The sequence below is a fragment of the Heptranchias perlo genome, chromosome 31, assembly GCF_035084215.1.
Source record: "Heptranchias perlo isolate sHepPer1 chromosome 31, sHepPer1.hap1, whole genome shotgun sequence".
Lineage (NCBI taxonomy): Eukaryota > Metazoa > Chordata > Chondrichthyes > Hexanchiformes > Hexanchidae > Heptranchias > Heptranchias perlo.
In genome coordinates, this window is record NC_090355.1 from 20,890,061 (window position 1) to 20,907,458 (window position 17,398).

General features: G+C 43.7%; 1 protein-coding gene across 1 annotated transcript in view; it reads right to left on the bottom strand.

The window, feature by feature from the left end:
- Window positions 1–3,509: 3,509 nt before the first annotated feature.
- The window catches only part of LOC137300556 (nuclear receptor subfamily 6 group A member 1), a 341,818-nt gene continuing 327,929 nt past the window's right edge, over window positions 3,510–17,398 (bottom strand). The window contains exons 9-10 of the mRNA XM_067969704.1: window positions 5,000–5,152; window positions 3,510–3,598 (exon numbers count right to left, since the gene is read on the bottom strand). Of these exons, the coding sequence (XP_067825805.1) occupies window positions 3,510–3,598; window positions 5,000–5,152 (242 nt within the window). The remainder of the gene's footprint in view (window positions 3,599–4,999; window positions 5,153–17,398) is intronic.

Sequence of the window (17,398 nt, forward strand, 5' to 3'; positions counted from 1 at the left end):
CATCAGTACAGAGGAAAGCTCCATAATCTGCGGTTGCTCTGCTGCACTACTGAACATACAAATATTTCATTTATAGCTGGGAATCGCAAGATCTAACAAAACTGATGTGCCATTCCACTTTTGAGTACAAAGGCCATTGCTCTGCTGAGTGAAAAGTACCAGCAAACAATCCCCTGAGTTTTTACTTGGCAAATGTTGCCCACATTGTTGGGAAATTGGAAATGTTATATCAAGGTTCTCCTTGCAATTTTCTTTTAGTGTGAATACACAAACTTGTTTTGGATTATCCATTTTTTAATATATAATAATGTAATTTAAACTTTCAATTCCCTGAAAAAAAATCCAGCCTTCAAATTATTCCCCTCAATTGCAATTTAAAAAGAGAAAGATACTTAGTGGTTTAAAATTTCTACTTCTAAAACTAGTTCATCTACTTTCATCATAATACCTGAGTAATTTTCGTATGCAACACAACACATTCACTTTACCCTGTTTTAAAACAAGTCATAAAAGACTTGGTGGCGAATAAGATGAAGACACCTGCATATAAGAGTTCAGGTATGTCAATTTTCGGCAGATTAAGCTAAAAATATTATAGCCATTTTGTTAGTTTTTTTGATTTAGTCATTTCCATATCAATTTATGAACAAGTTTTGAGCAATTTTTTTTACAGACTGATTACACAGGTAGGAAGCTTTTGCAAAACAAGTCAATAGTACACAATCTTAAATATTCTCCACCAGAAACTAGTCCAGAAATTTGAAGCAAAACATCATAAATGAATCAAATGCAAGAATCTCTTGCCTTAAACTGCGCATATCTGGAGTCTGACTGCAGGAATGATTGAATTAATTAGATCACAAAGAAGGACAGGGAGCTGAAAGAATACCTCACATAAAAAGGTTTTCTTGTTTGTTTATGATTTAGCTCGTGGAAAAAAAAATTAGAGGTGAAAAAGGCACCTATAAATCTTCCCCGTGAACATCTGAGGTAAGATGTGTCATACAAAATTTATTTCACAGAAGGAGTGTGTTTATTGTATGTGTGTATGTATGTTGTGGGGTGGGGGTGAGAGGGGCTGTAGATTTTAGTAAGCAAGCTCTCTAGCCATTTTAAAAAGTTAACTGCAAACACTAATGAAATCCACAACTGAATCTAACACTTAAAATCCCCATCTACTGTAAGTAAATGTATATTAAAAGCACTAAGCAATTCTATGTTTAGTTTGATTAATTCACACCGGTTCACAAACAAGTTTTGCCTATGAAAGCACAGATCTGGCTCTTATCTCATAAAATATCACTATTTTGTTGAATAGGCAGCAAAATTTCAGAAAGTTCTTGGTTACTTTGCGAGATTACACTAAACAATGACATAATATCACAGAGAATCCTGCAATCCAGATACAGGGAGATATTGGGAGTTACTGCAAAAAAAGGTCTGGAACAGCGCAGAGTTGTTGCCTACGCACTATCCAAATTAGGTGACTTGCCTCCAAGGGATTAGCATTAGATTATAGGTGTGGCATGCAGTAGTGTTGGGATCTACAGAGAAGGATGCAAAGTTTTCAGTAGGGAGAGTGAGCTACTTAATTGGTGAAAGATAGTGAATAAGAGAACGAGCGTGTGCAGAAATGGTGAACTTAAATGTCTATTTCTGTATTGCTTTAAAGACCTAGGTTAGTGGAATAAGATTGAGCCAAGCCATTGCGTTTCAGCTCATTCGCTAATGTATACTATATTCATAGTCTTCAGCTTATACAAATAGTTACACTTGGCTTATTTGCAGAAAAGAGACAATATGTAGTCCTTGATTTCATAATGGTGCAAGAATCACTGGACAAGTCCAAACCACTTTTTTAAGTCTAAAAGTATTTGGCAGAAGTTACTTTTTAAGTTATCCAAGTTAAAAGGGGCATTGTCTTCAGGACAGAATGTTCAGCAAACTTTTTTTGTTTTGGGAAATGAGATGAGTCAGCATCCATCATTTCAGCACAATGATAAAGCAAGTGATGCAATACAATACAATTTACATCACAGCATCATTTGTTTACAAGCGAAAAGGTTTGCCACACACTTTTTCTTGAAGACAGTGCCATCTCATCTGGATCTAAATATGCCACACTTGGTTTTATTGAATCCTAAAACCATAAGCGTGCAGTCCATGCAATCAATAATACAATTTCTATATTTAAAACACAATTTTACTTTCTCATGGAAGTGGTATGTCATTTAAAGATAACTACCCTCACAAAAAAGTGATGTTAACGGGGAAGATAAATAGATGCATGTGACTTTGAAAGCAATGCTGCCTTGTTCTTCAACATCCTAAAATTCCAAATCAAGGTTCCAAAAAGGTAAAAAAAAATCTTACAAATTAAAAAAAATGGTGCATATGAGAAGAAAATTTAAAAACTCCCATGCTAGGTCCTTAAAATGTTATCCATAGATAAGGATTTACATATAATGTACTACTGTTTGACATTTTAAAAATACAATGTACAGTGAATGGGAAACATATTTACCATTTTCTGTTTTCAAAATCTTTGGTTCTTATTTTAGAAACATACAGCTGAACCTCCTGTTGATTGCTGTCTGTGATAATTCTGTCTGCTCTGAGAAGTGGTGCTAATAATGTAACAACATCATCAATATTCCAGTATTGTTTAACTGGACTTTTTGGTTTACAGGAAGAATATCCAAGGTGGCACAGCTCCTTTAAAGCATCTGCATCAGTACCGAATGTAATGTTAATAAAATAAAGAACATTAATTAAATTTTCCAATTAGCAGTCAATTGCAACAGAGTCTCATGAGTAGGAACATTGTGTTTGGAAGAAGCACAGTTACAGCACCAGGATGCGTTTTATTGCACCATCCACTTTTAAATCCTTCTGTCGGATCCCCACTGAGTTTGTGTACAAAAATGACATTCACACAACAAATATAGGAATTGTTAAAAATAAAACCTCTTGCAAAGACTGGAAATAAAGAGGCAGATAATTTTTGCAATCGATATGATTACAATTAGTACCAATTTGTTGTAACAAGGCAGCAGCTTGCCAGAATGGACCACTTTAGTGACAGCCTTAAGGCATATGAAATGGAAAGAGAGACACATAACTGATGTCATCTCATTATTGAGGTAGTCTTAATAAAACAAAATTTTGCTCAGCCCCTCCCCCAAAAAATAAAACAAATTCAACTAGACCTAAAATGGCAATACTGTAACAATAAGACCCTACATACCGTAAACTGCAAGGAAAATGCATTAACTGCATTGTACAGAAGCATGTGCACTGTGTTGAAGATCATACATTCAACTCTGTCGTGAAATAAATAGATAAAGTAAAATATAGCTGCTGTCAGAGTCACAGGGTTTCACTCTCAATCTGAGGATTTTCCCTGCTCTCTGAATCTTGGTCAACTTTTTCCCCCCCCCTCAAAATTCCTTCTCCACCTGAGGCACCAAAGTAAGGCATGGCAAATTCGAGGGCCACAGGCTAATGGCTCATTCTTTACTTGCGCTGGCTTTACATGAGTGCAGGACTGCTTTGAAAAGCAGAGGCAGCTGTTCCAAAGGAATATTGACCAGTTTGCCTGTAATAAAGAAAGATATGATTGAACATGGATTTAGGTATTTTCTAACTCATGAGCAATTATTTTTCCTTGGCTGTCTGTATTACATTAAAAACCTCAATGCCACTTGTCTCAATCTGTAGTGGGCAAACAATTGCAACTGGGTCTAATTCTGCGTGGTTATTAACTAGTATCTTTTTGTGGATGACACCATCCAAATTTACTGCAGCAACAGTAAATAGAACTATTACTGACACTAACTAGTGTGATTCACCAAGGAAGAAAACATCAGACACCAGCTGGCTCAGTGGCTGTAGCCCCATTGTAAAGAGTTAGGACCTGGCTTGCACAGATTCATAGTGGTTCTTGGAGCCAAAGACTATTTCAATTAGTGGCTTTGATTTTCCTTCCCTAATTTCTGTGCATCAGCTTGGTCATGGCTGTGTGGGTCATCTTGCAGGAGAATAATGGCCAAAGGCCATGGGGGAATTCACACCCTGCATACTGATTCAGAATGAATCTAGTTCATTCATACTCACCAGCAGACTGTTATCAGCTACCACTGGCTATTTAGCTTTTGGTCACAGCAGCAGAGATTAATTTATAACATGTCTGTAACTAAAATTTGTTTGGCAGGGTGTATATCCAGCATTCCACCCGATCCCATCAGTTTCCTGCCTGGTGAGTTAGATTAAAATTGCTCCCTCTGTCTCTGATGATAGATTCCAGTAACTTCCCCATAATTTATGTTAAACTGACAAGTCTGCAGTTACCTGGTGTCTCCCTCCCTTCCTTCTGAAATAATGGAGTGACATTTTCAATTTTCCAATCGAATGGCACAATTCCTGAATCTAAAGAGCTTTGGAAAATTCTGACTAATGCATTTGCAATTTCCTCACCTCTTTCTTTTAATACCCTGGTGTGCAAACCATCATGTCCTGGAGATTTGTCTATTCCAAGTCGCATTATTTTCTCCATTACCATATATTTTTTAAAAACTTATATTTAATCCACTTGACCTATTAAGTTCCCCCCTTGACCTATTAAGTTTTCTTGTACCGTTTGTACTTGGTCCTCTTCCTCCACTGTGAAAATGGACACAAAGTACTCATTTAAAAAGTTTGCCATTTCCTTATCATCTATTATACTCACCTGCATGCGTCTTTAATGGGCCCAGATACTGCTTTACCATTCTCTTTCCCCCTAACATATATATAAAATTTATTGCTGTTGCACCAGTTAATAATTTTCTCAGAAAAGTCAGCACAAGTAGAAAATGGGAATTCCCATTTTGTGCACGCAATGATTTTTTGCTAAAATTACAAGAAGAAGAATTGCATTGCAGAATTCATGATGATAGGCAAGTGTTTTGTTTGTACAAGTCTAGACAATTTAGGTCAGAAATATTATGTTTTAAATTACCTGCAATATAGCGTATCTCTGGCAGGCACATCATAAGCTCAGGGAAACGATTGGTCTGGTGCGGGTACTTGAACTCAGTGTAATCCTGGCACACATACCAGTAACGCTTGTTCAACTGCTCCAATTGAGCTACATTGGTCAGACCCCCTATATCTGCACAGAAAATTTAAAATGGCACTTTGATTAGCAAGAAAAAAGATGACAGGAATACATTTGAATACAAATTACTTAGTTACCTGTATGTACTGTTGACTCCATTTTTTTCATAATCTGTGTTGTAGCTTTCAGGAATTTTATGTAAAAACTATTATTTCTTGAGGCGAAGTACCCTGGGTGGCCCAGAGCATTTTATTTTGAAAACCAATCTTTTCTCCCTTGCTCTTCTGAAGGCACTGATTCCTGCTGAGTATGGATTCAGACACTGGCAGCCCTCCAGTGCCTTATCCAAGTGGTCATTCTTCATGTGTGGGTCTAGATGATGAATGTGGGCAGGCTAGTGAACCATCGGAAGCATCACATTCAAACCCAATCCGGTCCTTACTCAGTGCCAGTACGTGTATTTTCCAGCAGGAGTTACTGTGTAGTGATTAGGATCAGGATCCCTGGCTAATTTTTTCTCTCCCTGATGTGGGGACATTGAGGATAATTGTAGCACCCCAACTGCTATCCTGATCGAGATCAGCTAACTCAGCACAGACAGGATTTAAATATTAGAGTTTGTAGAGGCCTATAAAAATACGGAGTATCTTTGTAGTTTATTACTTTTTTGCCTTTTTAAAAAAAAATAGATTCTTAAAAGCTTCCAGAGCAGGTAATATGACTGACCTAGATTTGAACTAGTCATTTTTGAATACCATATGTTAGTTAGCAAATTAAACTAAGTCACTTTGGAAACTATCCACAACTAAAAAGGTGATATAGAATTAAATAAGGTGAAAAGTAAACAAATTTGAGAAGGTTGTTAACTATAAGCAATTTGGTAATCACCTCTTATATAATCTCTCAAATTGCCAAACACACCACAGATACAAATAATGTGTACCACGTAATCTGGCTGCACCAACATTAGACATCTGATTAAGGTCAGTGTGACACTGAATTTAGAGTAAACATTACTATCAATGCCAAAGAACCTTACTGTATTTCCTATCAGACCCATAAAAACAGAGAAACAGCAATTATAAATAAAAGCAATATTAAATTATCTGTTTTTTGCATTATTATTAGACAACAGTTAATAATGCTCTTCTGCAAAGCTGTTACTAAGAATGACTAACCTCTATGTTAATAATATTAATCATTTGAGATTCATCATAACTTTTTAAGCACCAAGACAAAAACATTGCAACAAGGTTAACATTTTTGTTTGTTCAGTGAGTACCACCAGTAATTAAATAATTATTATGCATGTTTCATTAATGATGATCATTGTCATCAATTTAAAATCATGATTTTTGCTGACGTTATTTCGACAGAACATGTACACATTGGTGGGCCACAAGATAATTCATTATCCCGAAAAGGTGAGCATTTTTTTATGTAGCAGGTGGCCTCTAGCTGGAGAAAACTGTGACAAGGAATAATGGGCTCGATGTTACCAGGCCTGCGGGTTTCCGGCGGGTTGGGTTTCGGGAGCGTGGTCAACACGCTCGGTGAAATTAGTGGGTTGCCCGCGCGATTGTAGCAGGCAACACACTAATAGGAATCAATTACCTGCTCCTCCGGGGTCCGCGCTGCTGGTCTGCGCGTCGGGCGGGCTGCGCATGCGCAGTATGATCTGTCAGCTGGAGGCGCTCTATTTAAAGGGGCAGTCCTCCACTGACAGATGCTGCAACCAATGGAACAAATTACAGCATGGAGCAGCCCAGGGGGAAGGCTGCTCCCAGTTTAATGATGCCTCACCCCAGGTATCATCAGATGGGGTGAGGAGGAGGGCGAAGACAGAGATCTTCCACCCGGCGGGCGGGAGGAAGCGGCCAGCCTCTGCCACCAAGGCCTGGCTCAAGGTGGCAGAGGGGGTCACCTGCGCAACCAACATATCGCCCACCTGCATACAGTGCAGGAGGCGCTGCAATGACCTCAGTAGGTCAGCCACAGTGAGAACACGAAGTCTTTCCCCTACACTCCATCTGCCACAACACTGCCCCAACCCCACATCTCCTTCGGCACCACCAACACTACTCTGTCACATCACCCCTCATACCCACTCAAACCCCATCCTCATCTTACCTCCACCTACTCACCTCGCCAGTACTCATCCTGCCACTAACACGCGACCCAATCCTCATACAATCTCATGGCTCTATCCCATACTCACCCTCTCGTGCATCTCCCTCACGGCCAGCCTCACTCAACCTGCCACCACCTGTGCTGCAGCCACAGGGCATGCATCACATATGTGCAGTAGGCAGCGTAAGGCAAATGTTTCGTGAGCATGAAGGGGGTGCACAAGGGTGTCGGAGGGTTTGCCATGGGTGTTACCTATATTGAATTTCAGAGCAACAAACAGCACACATTATATTGGCACCACCACTGCCATGTCTCCGCGAATCCTGTCTGTTGTGTCCAATAATGCCCGCTCCTGGGTATCACTATGAGGACCCACCACTGATGCCACCCATCGTGTTACTGCAGAGTAGGTGCAGGTGTATTTGCAGGGCTCTTCCGCGCAGACGACTGAGAGACATCGGCGGTGTAGCCGGCTGCACCCTGGAAGGATGCGGAGGAGAAGTTGTGGAGGGCAGTGGTGACTTTGACAGCGACAGGTAAGCAGTTGGTGCTGGGGCCAGCCAGGAGCAGCTCGGCATGAAAGAGCCTGCAGATCTCCACGACTACATGTCGAGCGAATCTGCGCCTCCGTGTGCACTGCTGCTCGGAGAGGTCCGGGGAGCTGCGCCTCGGTCTGTGGACCCTGTGGCGAGGGTAGTGCCCTCTGCGATGCGTCTCTCTCTGCGGTTGCCCTCCCTCCTGCTGTGCAGGTGGGCGTGCAACAACACCGTGTTGGGGGGCTCCACGTCTCTGCGGCGGACGGCGTGGACTGCGAGACTGCTGGGGCTGGTCATGCTGTTCGTCCTCCGAGGGTGTCCACGCACCACCCATCTGGCAGGTGTTGGTCTGAGGGGTTGTGCAGGGTAGGTGGGTGGTTCCTCGGACTGGGGCTGCGGTTTCGTGTCGGTCTGTCCTCTGGCTTGGCGGGGGGTGGTGGGGGGCAGGGGTTGCCCTATGTGACGCGGTGGCCTCCTGCGTGGGTGAGGGCTCTCCCCCGTGGAGTGTACCTTGGCACCTGCCACAGGCTGCTGGCTGCAACACGCCTGGTTGGAGAGAGACTATTTCCCCCAGTGTGTGAAACACTCTGCGATGCAGGTAAAATCCCACACTTCCTCTTTTGACAGCTGATTCAGCTCATTAACTGACCTCAACAAGCAAGGTAAGTACACTCAAGTGGAACCCCTCTGGCTTTAATTGCCTGCGGGATTCCCACCAGTGGGGGCCACGCACGCAGCCCCGCACGTCATCGGGGAACCCGGAAGTGGTCGGGATCGCGGCGCGATCCGGTCACGTGATCGCATATCGGGATTTTCGGGGCCCCCCTGCTGGAAACCCGACCCTAAAATCGAGCCCAATGTCTCTGTGAGAGAAGCGGATCTTGTTTTGAACTATAAAATCTCATCTTTTTATATGAAATTTTAAGTAGGTCAAGATGTCTTCCTACATGAGAGGCACTTCAATTTAAGCAATATATACAAATAATATGTAGGGATATATACATTTCTGTAAGTACTATCTAGCCCAAGCAGCCTTCTCGAGGAAAGTTTTCTCTTGGCTTTGAAATGTGGGATACACCTGAAGCTTGCAGATACGTAACAGTCACAAAGGATTGTTCTTGGGATCAAACGATTTGATACGCAAATTGAATATCAAAAGCAAACGTAACACTCATCAAAGTCAGAAAACTGCATTTCACAGTCTTTGAAAATAGAAAATTGACATGACATAAAATGCCTGATTGGGGTGAATGACTCCCTTGATTGTAAATATCGAAGATCTGCTTAGATAGAATAAGTGCAGCTATTCTGTTGATCCCTTACCTCAACAGTCTATTTCCACATTGCAACAGTAAAACAGGATTACAGAAAACGAAGAAATGCCCACAATATGATCTTCAGAGATTGATTTAAAACCTTCCTAAAAGGATTCTTAAGATTTCAGTTACTTTATTATTTTGGTTCCAGAAGTACCAGAAGAAAGGGAGGGGGGTTTAGGGAAGAAGTTCCAAAGAATTGGGCCAAGGCAGCTAACGGCTCTGCCAGCAATGATGGGGTTGCACCAAAAGCCAGAGTTGGAGAATTGAAAGATTCAGGAGGGAACATAAGATTGGAGAAGTTTGCAAAGGTAGGGCAGATCTAAGGCTATGGAGGGATCTGACATGCCTGCAAATGATGTCACGGAGGCGAGGCAAGTAGATGAAGAGGAGGAAGGGGTCAAGCATAGATCCTTGGGGAACTCTGGAGGTGAATATGCAGGAATGGAAAGAGAAGTCTTACAGCTTCTACTAAACAAAGTGTCCATGGCAGACACTCCCCCCTGTAGGCCATACAAATTGCTTTGGGTTCCTACTTACATAATAGGACCCTAATTAGCGGTTAGGCAAGTGCCTCAGCCGCCTGGCTTTAACATAGCCGCGGGGTGGTAGAAGAGCAGTAAGTGGGCCACTTTGATTTTAACTCCTGTACTGTCTGGTTTCCGCTTAACAGAGGGAGTTAAAATCCCCCCATAAATCATGAGAATGTTCCAACCTCTGCAGGTGTAACATTGAAATAATTATGGTTGACCATGCTGCATAGTTAAGGGAATGGTGTATGTGATGCAAATTCACATCCTCGATCTCAGGGGGTGAATTAACCTGAGCCACCCTCACACACATCTTGTTGACTACAAAACAACAACGACAATGCTTCAAATAGTAATGCTAATGGCTGTAAATCACTTTGGGACATCCTGAGGACGTGAAAGGTGCTGTATATATGTATACACAAGCTCTTTCTTTAGTTGTTGAAGTGATACTAAACGCTTGAGAGTTGGGTTGCTCGTCCAACCTCTCAACTAAGGAATGTAATGAATTGGACGAAGGAAGGGGGACAATAATAGCACAAATACATCACTTTTAATTAAGAGATATATATTTTTGCATGAATTTTTTCTCAATTGAATGGTATACAATCCATACCATGCATTTCACATAGCAAGGCACGGACATCTTGAATATTCTACATATTTACACACCAGTAAGCTAATACAACTAAACTTTCCAAAAATGAAACTAATGATACCCTCACAAGAAACTACATAAACAAGTGTGTATCTCTAGTAGGTATGGTATTAGCATGCATGTTCAACTTTAATAAATAAACTAAATAAAGGGTACTACACTAAACCAGTCTTTACAAAGTAAAATGATACAACACTAAAATTGGAATCTTGTCTGTAATTATTATATCACTCATTCGTGTCATTCCATTTCCTGACTACACTTGCATCCTCGTACATCAGAACTAGTGATATCATATACAAACTGACATGGGCATGCTTTTAACATTGAAAAAAAGGTGAGTTGGGGGCGGGGGTGCATTCAAAATCGCAACCATTTCTGACCCACCCACTCCCAGGATGCGGGTTGATAACTAAAACCTTTCAAGGAGGCTGCGAGCCTCCATTTTTGCAGAATTTGCAATTTCAACCCCTGGGGGCTGGGATTCTCCTTCACACCATGTGAAAGGAGGCGAGGAGGCCCCAAACTGCAGTTAAGTGCCTTTCTGGAACAGCTTGTGGGCTCGGAGGAGCAGGAGTGCTACCCCCAGGCCCAACAAGCCTACCTGCAATGACCCCCCAACGATTGTGGACTCGCCGCCCCCCCCCCCCACCCCCACCACCACCAGCAATCTCGGACTCCACCCCCCACCCCCACAACGATCGCAGAATCCACCCCCCGATCTCTGACCGCGCCCCCCAAACGACCCCGGACACCCGCGATGACCCAACCCCCCCCCCAAACGATTGGGGACCCCCGCTATGACCCCTAATCCCGACAACCCCCCACGCTGTGACTGACCCCCGATCCCTCTCCCCATGACTGACTCCACCCTCATACCCATCAGTGCCCCATGTCCACCCGTGCCCCCGTGCCCAGCCATCCATACAATCAAAGACTTACCTGAACAAGTCCTCTCCCCGGCTGCTCTCCCATCCGATTGAGACCAGCCTGTCAATCAGGCTGGTCAGTTGGAAGGCAAACCGACAACAAAAAATTAAAGAAGTCCTTATGTCAAAATCATAAGGATGCCCAGGTTTCCCGTCCGCAATTTGACCCCTCCGTCCCCTTCCCGGTTCGGGGTCAAAATCATGCCCTATGTGTCCTTGATGTTTCTGCTAAGGGACTGTTGCAAAATTCAGCATTAAAGTCTACAGCCCCGATTTAACTCGGGGCACGAATGTGGTGTGTGGGGGCTAGGGTGAGCTGCATGCTTGCATGACGGCGCCGTGTGACACCCGGAGAGATTTTTACTCCGGGAATCATTTACATGTGGGAAGTTGGACTCCCACCCAATCCCAGCAGGAATTGCTAACTGGGCAGCGAGCGTAAGCAGGATTTCAGGTCACAAAAAGCCGCCGTTGGACCCGCGGGAATGGTCCCTGGAATAAGGTGGTGGGGGGGGGGTGGGGTTTGAGAGTCCGGAGTCGATCGCAGTTGCAGGAGGGAAAGGGAAGCCCAGGATAGGGGAAACTGAAGGTTTTCTTGTGAGGCTCAGAGGAGCACTCCTACTCCTCCTGACCCATAAGGAAGTCCCCCTCCTGGGTCTCCTGTAACGATTTCTGAATTTTAAAAAAAAATACTCTGGGACACCCTGAGGATGTGGAAGGTGCAATATAAATACAAGTTCTTCTTTCATTAGTGTTTGGAGTGATACTGAATGCTTGGGAGCTGGGTTGCTGGCCCAACCTCAACAGGTGCATTTTGGTCCGCTTATGAGGCCCTCACCTCAGGCAGGTAAGGGCCTCGTGAATATTCAAATGTCATGGTCCAATGGCGCAATTCAGACACCGATGCTATTTTAAACCCAGGCCGCGCGAGTTGCACATAGTGCTGACCACGTCTGGAGATTCTGCCGTGACATGGTTCCAGGGCCAGAAGGGGCCCAGGTAAGTAAAAACGTTTAATTTAATGAAAGTTTCCTTGTGGGCCAGGAGGAGTAGGATATTTCTCTGGGCCCTCCAAGGAATCCTTGGACCTCCCCTATCCCGGGCTACCCTTCCTGCGACCATGATCGCCTTGGATCCTCGCCCCATAACTCACCTTATGCCGGGGACTGTTCCCTAGCGCCCCGGCAGCAACCTGCTACCGCATGATTTTCTGGTCCTGCCTACCAGCCACCTCATCATTTGCGCTAGGATCAGGCAGGAGCCCAAATTGAAAAATGAAATGAGGCACCTGAGTTAAAATGACCCAGGCCTCTCACCGGTACGGATGTACCAACTTGTCTCTAGCCTCACGCGCCCCCATACCGCACTCTTGCCCAGAGTTGAAATCAGGGTTTGAATATTTAAATTTTATTCTAATGTTGAGAATAAACTCAGACAACAGACTGTTAAAAGTCGAGCCCTGACTGTATATATCAGGAGGGATGGCTTCCAAAAGGAAAGATCAGTTAAGGGCTGTATTGCATTTTCTACCCTCTTCAGCATATTGAATACTTTAAAAACAAAGGGCAGCATTTTAACACCCGCTATCGGGTGCGTTCCTGGCAGGGGGGGCCCCGAAAATCGTGAAATCCCGGAGCGGGACCGGAGCCCGCCTCGAACCCGCGCACTTCCGGGTTCCCCGCTGACGCGCCGGCGGGCGCACGCAGCCCCCGGTGGTGGGAATCCCGCAGGCAATTAAAGCCAGCGGGATGCCACTTGAAAGTATTTATTTAGGTATTCCAGGTCATTAACTGACCTGATTAAGGGATTATGTGAGGAGGGGTGGGATTTTAGAGCAAACTGGGACAGCTTCCCACACTGGGGGAAACACTCCCAGTTCAAATGGACCTGTTGCAGCCATCAGCCTGTGGCAGCTGCAAAGGTCCATTTGACAGGGGGGGGGGGGGGGGGGAGACCCTCACTCATTGCAGGAGGCCACTCTGTCACTTGGGACAAAGTTTGGCCTCCGCCACCCTCCTCCTGACAATCAAAGTCACCAACTTGCACACTTACCCCGGTGTCCAGACACATGTACCTACCTTGCGGACCCCCTCAGATGTACATCTTCCGGATGGGGGCTGCCGTAGCTGCAGTCATGACCACCTCGGAGGGCGAACAGCCTCGCCATCCACCTCTGACACGTGGAGCTCCACAACAGAGTGCTGTGACACATCCACCTGCACAGCAGGAGGGAGGGCTACCGCAGAGAGAGATGCATCGCAGAGGGCACTACCCTCGCCACAGGGTCCACAGACCGAGGCTCAGCTTCCTGGACCTCTCTGAGCAGCAGTGCACACGGAGGCTCAGAGTCACTCGACATGTCGTCGTGGACATCTGCAGCCTCCTCCATGCCAAGCTGCTCCCGGCTGGCCCGAGCACCATCTTCTTACCTGTCGCTGTCAAAGTCATCACTGCCCTCAACAACCTCTCCTCCGCATCCTTCCAGGGTGCCACCGGGGACATCGCCAACGTCTTTCAGCCGTCTGCACAAAAGAGCCCTGCAAATACATCTACACCCACTCTGCAGTGACACAATGGGTGGAATCAGTTGTGGGTCTGCTTAGTGATCCTCAGGAAAGGGCATTATTGCACAGACCAGACAAGATTTGCGAAGACATGGCAGTAGTGGTGCCAATATACTATGTGATGTGAGTTGGTCAGAAATTCAATATAAGTAACAACCACGACAAACCCTCAAACACCCTTGTGCATCCCCTTCATGCTCACGACACATTTGCCTTATGCTGCCTACTGCACATATGTGATGCATGCCCTGTGGCTGCAGCACAGGTAGTGGCAGGTTGAGTGAGGCTGGCCGTGAAAGAGATGCATGAGAGGGTGAGTACGAGATAGAGCCATGAGATTGTATGAGGATTGGGTTGAGTGGTAGTGGCGGGATGAGTACTGGCGAGGTGAGTAGGTGCAGGTACGATGAGGATGAGGTTTGAGTGGGTATGAGGGGTGATGTGACAGAGTAGTGTTGGCAGTGCAGAAGGAGATGTGGGTTGGGGGCGGTGATGTGGCAGATGGAGTGTAAGGGACAGAGTAAGTGTACTCACTTTGGCTGACCTACTGAGGTCATTGGAGCGCCTCCTGCACTGTATGCAGGTGGGCGATATGTTGGTGGTGCTGGTGACCTCCTCTGCCACCTCAAGCCAGGCCTTCCTGGTGGCAGAGGCAGGCCGCTTCCTCCCACCTGCCGGGGGGAAGATCTCTGTCCTCCCCCTCCTCCTCACCCCATGTATTGATACCTGGAGTGAGGCATCATTAAACTGGGAGCAGCCTTCCCCCTGGGCTGCTCCATTCTGTGATTTTTTTCTGTTTGTTGCAGCATCTGTCAGTGGAGGACTGCCCCTTTAAATAGAGCTCCTCCAGCTGACAGATCTTACTGCGCATGCGCAGTCCGCTCGACGCGCAGATCAGCAGTGGGAAACCCAGAGGAGCAGGTAAGTGGATCCAATTAGTGGATTGTCTGCTACAATCGCGCGTGGAGCTGACTAATTTCACCAGGCGCATAGCCCCCCCGCCGAGAACCCGCAGCCCTGCTAACATCGGGCCCAAAGTTTCACCTCTTTTCACTTGTGGTTCAGATGTCCTCAATTTAAACTATTATAATTATTTTTTCCCCCTCAAATTTTCTACTTTTCACTCCTACGGTACTCTTCCTGGGGTATGATTTTACAGGTACCAGCTGGTACTTTGCCAAAGCAGGCATTTATTATGTATGAGCCTGTAAAATGAGTGTTGAACAGGCTGTTTAACTGTAAGGCATCACAGTCAAGCCAGATTCTGTCCTCACCTGACACACACTCTCACCCACTGGAAAGGAATCAGAAGCAAGAACCTGGCAGATTTTTCTCCTGGGTCCTGGGATTATGAAGCCAAGTTTAATGTCCCTACCACAATCCTAAGTAATATTAGTTTCTCAGCACAGATCAGAGAATCAAGTCTTGGATCTTTCTTGTATGTATTGCTCAGTATCACACCAGGTGGTACCATTATCTACTGAGCCAATTATAATTATTTTTTGGGCAATTATAATTATTTTTTTAAATCAAAAGCAAAATACTGTGGATGCTGGAAATCTAAAATAGAAACAGAAAATGCTGGAAATACTCAGCAAGTCAGGCAGCATCTATGGATGCTGAGTATTTCCAGCATTTTCGATAATTATTTTTAAAGTCATTTTCTATATGTTTACAATAACTCCCCACGCAACTAAACTTACAAACCCCCTTTTCAAATGCCTTGTGAGATGGATGAATTTCCAATGTTGGCACAAAAGTGTAACTTTAAAGAACATTTTTGTTTTAGCACCAAATGATGGTGCAAAACATGCCATAAAAATATTACATATGACCTATAAAGGGAATTCACCTTAAATTGAAGTCATGGGCAAGAAGAGAAAAACTGCTACTGTTATTGCTCAACTTTGTAATACCAGTGCCATAAATTGTGTATAAACCACCTGTTTTGAAGACTAGAATGTCTCAACCATGACCTTTTATTCAGATTATAACTCATGTGTGGTCCACTGAGTTTGGGTTAGGATGAGTAATTGTCACAGGACTTCAGTTCACCGGAGGTCATGATCATTACCAGCAATTTAGAAGTACTTTTCATTTCTATGACAGTGCAATTATAACTGACTTGCAAGTAGTGGAAAGATAATTATCACATCAAGATGCAAGTAACCAACTCAATCCTTTGGACTTACGTTACACAGTGAATTATATTCATGTATCTCACTGTTCACCATCAGTTATTCTATTAGTAAGGATGTACTATGGACAGGAATTTCTTCTGAACGACAATTTTTGTTGGCAAGGGCTGTCCTCCAGATGCCAGACGGAATCATTTTGGGTGGACTTGATGCTGCAAAAGAAAATGTAGGATTGATTTTGTTTTTGCCGTCCATTAATGGACGGCAAAAATAAAATCATCCTACATTTTCTTTTGCAGCATCAACTAATTACAACAAACTAAATTTTACTGGGAGAATTAAAGTATCTTAATATACAACAGAACCAATAATCACAACTCAGTATCACAAATGAAGAAGATAAAATAATCCTGATTTCTATAAAGCGCATGCAAATAGTCAACAATTCTGGCCAGAAAATGTATAAATTAAATGAGTTTAGGGAGAAGGAGCTGAATATTTTGCTAGAAAGGGTAATGGCTAAAATGTTTTCAAATTTTGGAGTCACAGAACGACTCCCAAATGACAAGGAAGGCAAGAGAAGCAATTATTAGTCATTTAAACACTAGAACCATCACTCAAACAACTTTGCAGGATAACCACAAATGTTTTAAAGATATTGAGAGTGTTGTGAAGGAAAAGTAAAATTCAACAAAAGTATTAGTAGTGATGGAGCATTCGCAGCTGAGGAGAAAATCCTCCAACCTTTTTCTCCCTCAAATCCTACAAGGTGTGGAGGCATTAAGATGGAATTATATCTACAGACTTTGACAAGTTTATCATAACTCTTTCTATGTGTAATACAATTATGTTTATCTGTAAGGTTATGAAAATTCTGAATGATACCATTTTAACTTCATCAAACTTCCCAGGTACACCTGAATACACAAATCAAAATCCCCATCATCTACTCTAACATGAACACCAACAGCACAGCTACAAATGCACCTTCATCACAAACACTGATTAGATCTCCTGTTCATCAACACCGAATAGGTACTGAGAAATTACAATTGCTATCTGAGAAAGGAGAATTAGATGGGCCCTTGGATCCAAGAATAATGCAATAACCAGACATCTGGATACAGACATTAGTAGTGGTCAAGTCTTTAAACAGGAGTATTAAAAGCATTTGTACAAGTCCATGGATAAAGGATTGCTCTGTTCCTGATCAGTTGTTGAGCTCTGAAATGGCTGCAATTCTTTTTTTTGTGATCAATCAGATGCCTGACAAATGTGCAGCATCAAGCTAAAACCTGTGAATAAATCAAGATGAATAGTGTTGTGTTACTTAGTCAAATTACATACATACTTTCTTCCCCTGGGTCGAGTCCACTTCTCTAGAAGCAGAGGCATTAAAATCCTAGGCCGGTAGTAATGGGGATAGAAATAGAACTGGGCTTTATTTTGTTTATTTTTTAAAAGCATATTATTGCCATGTATACTCACTGCCAGTGGAA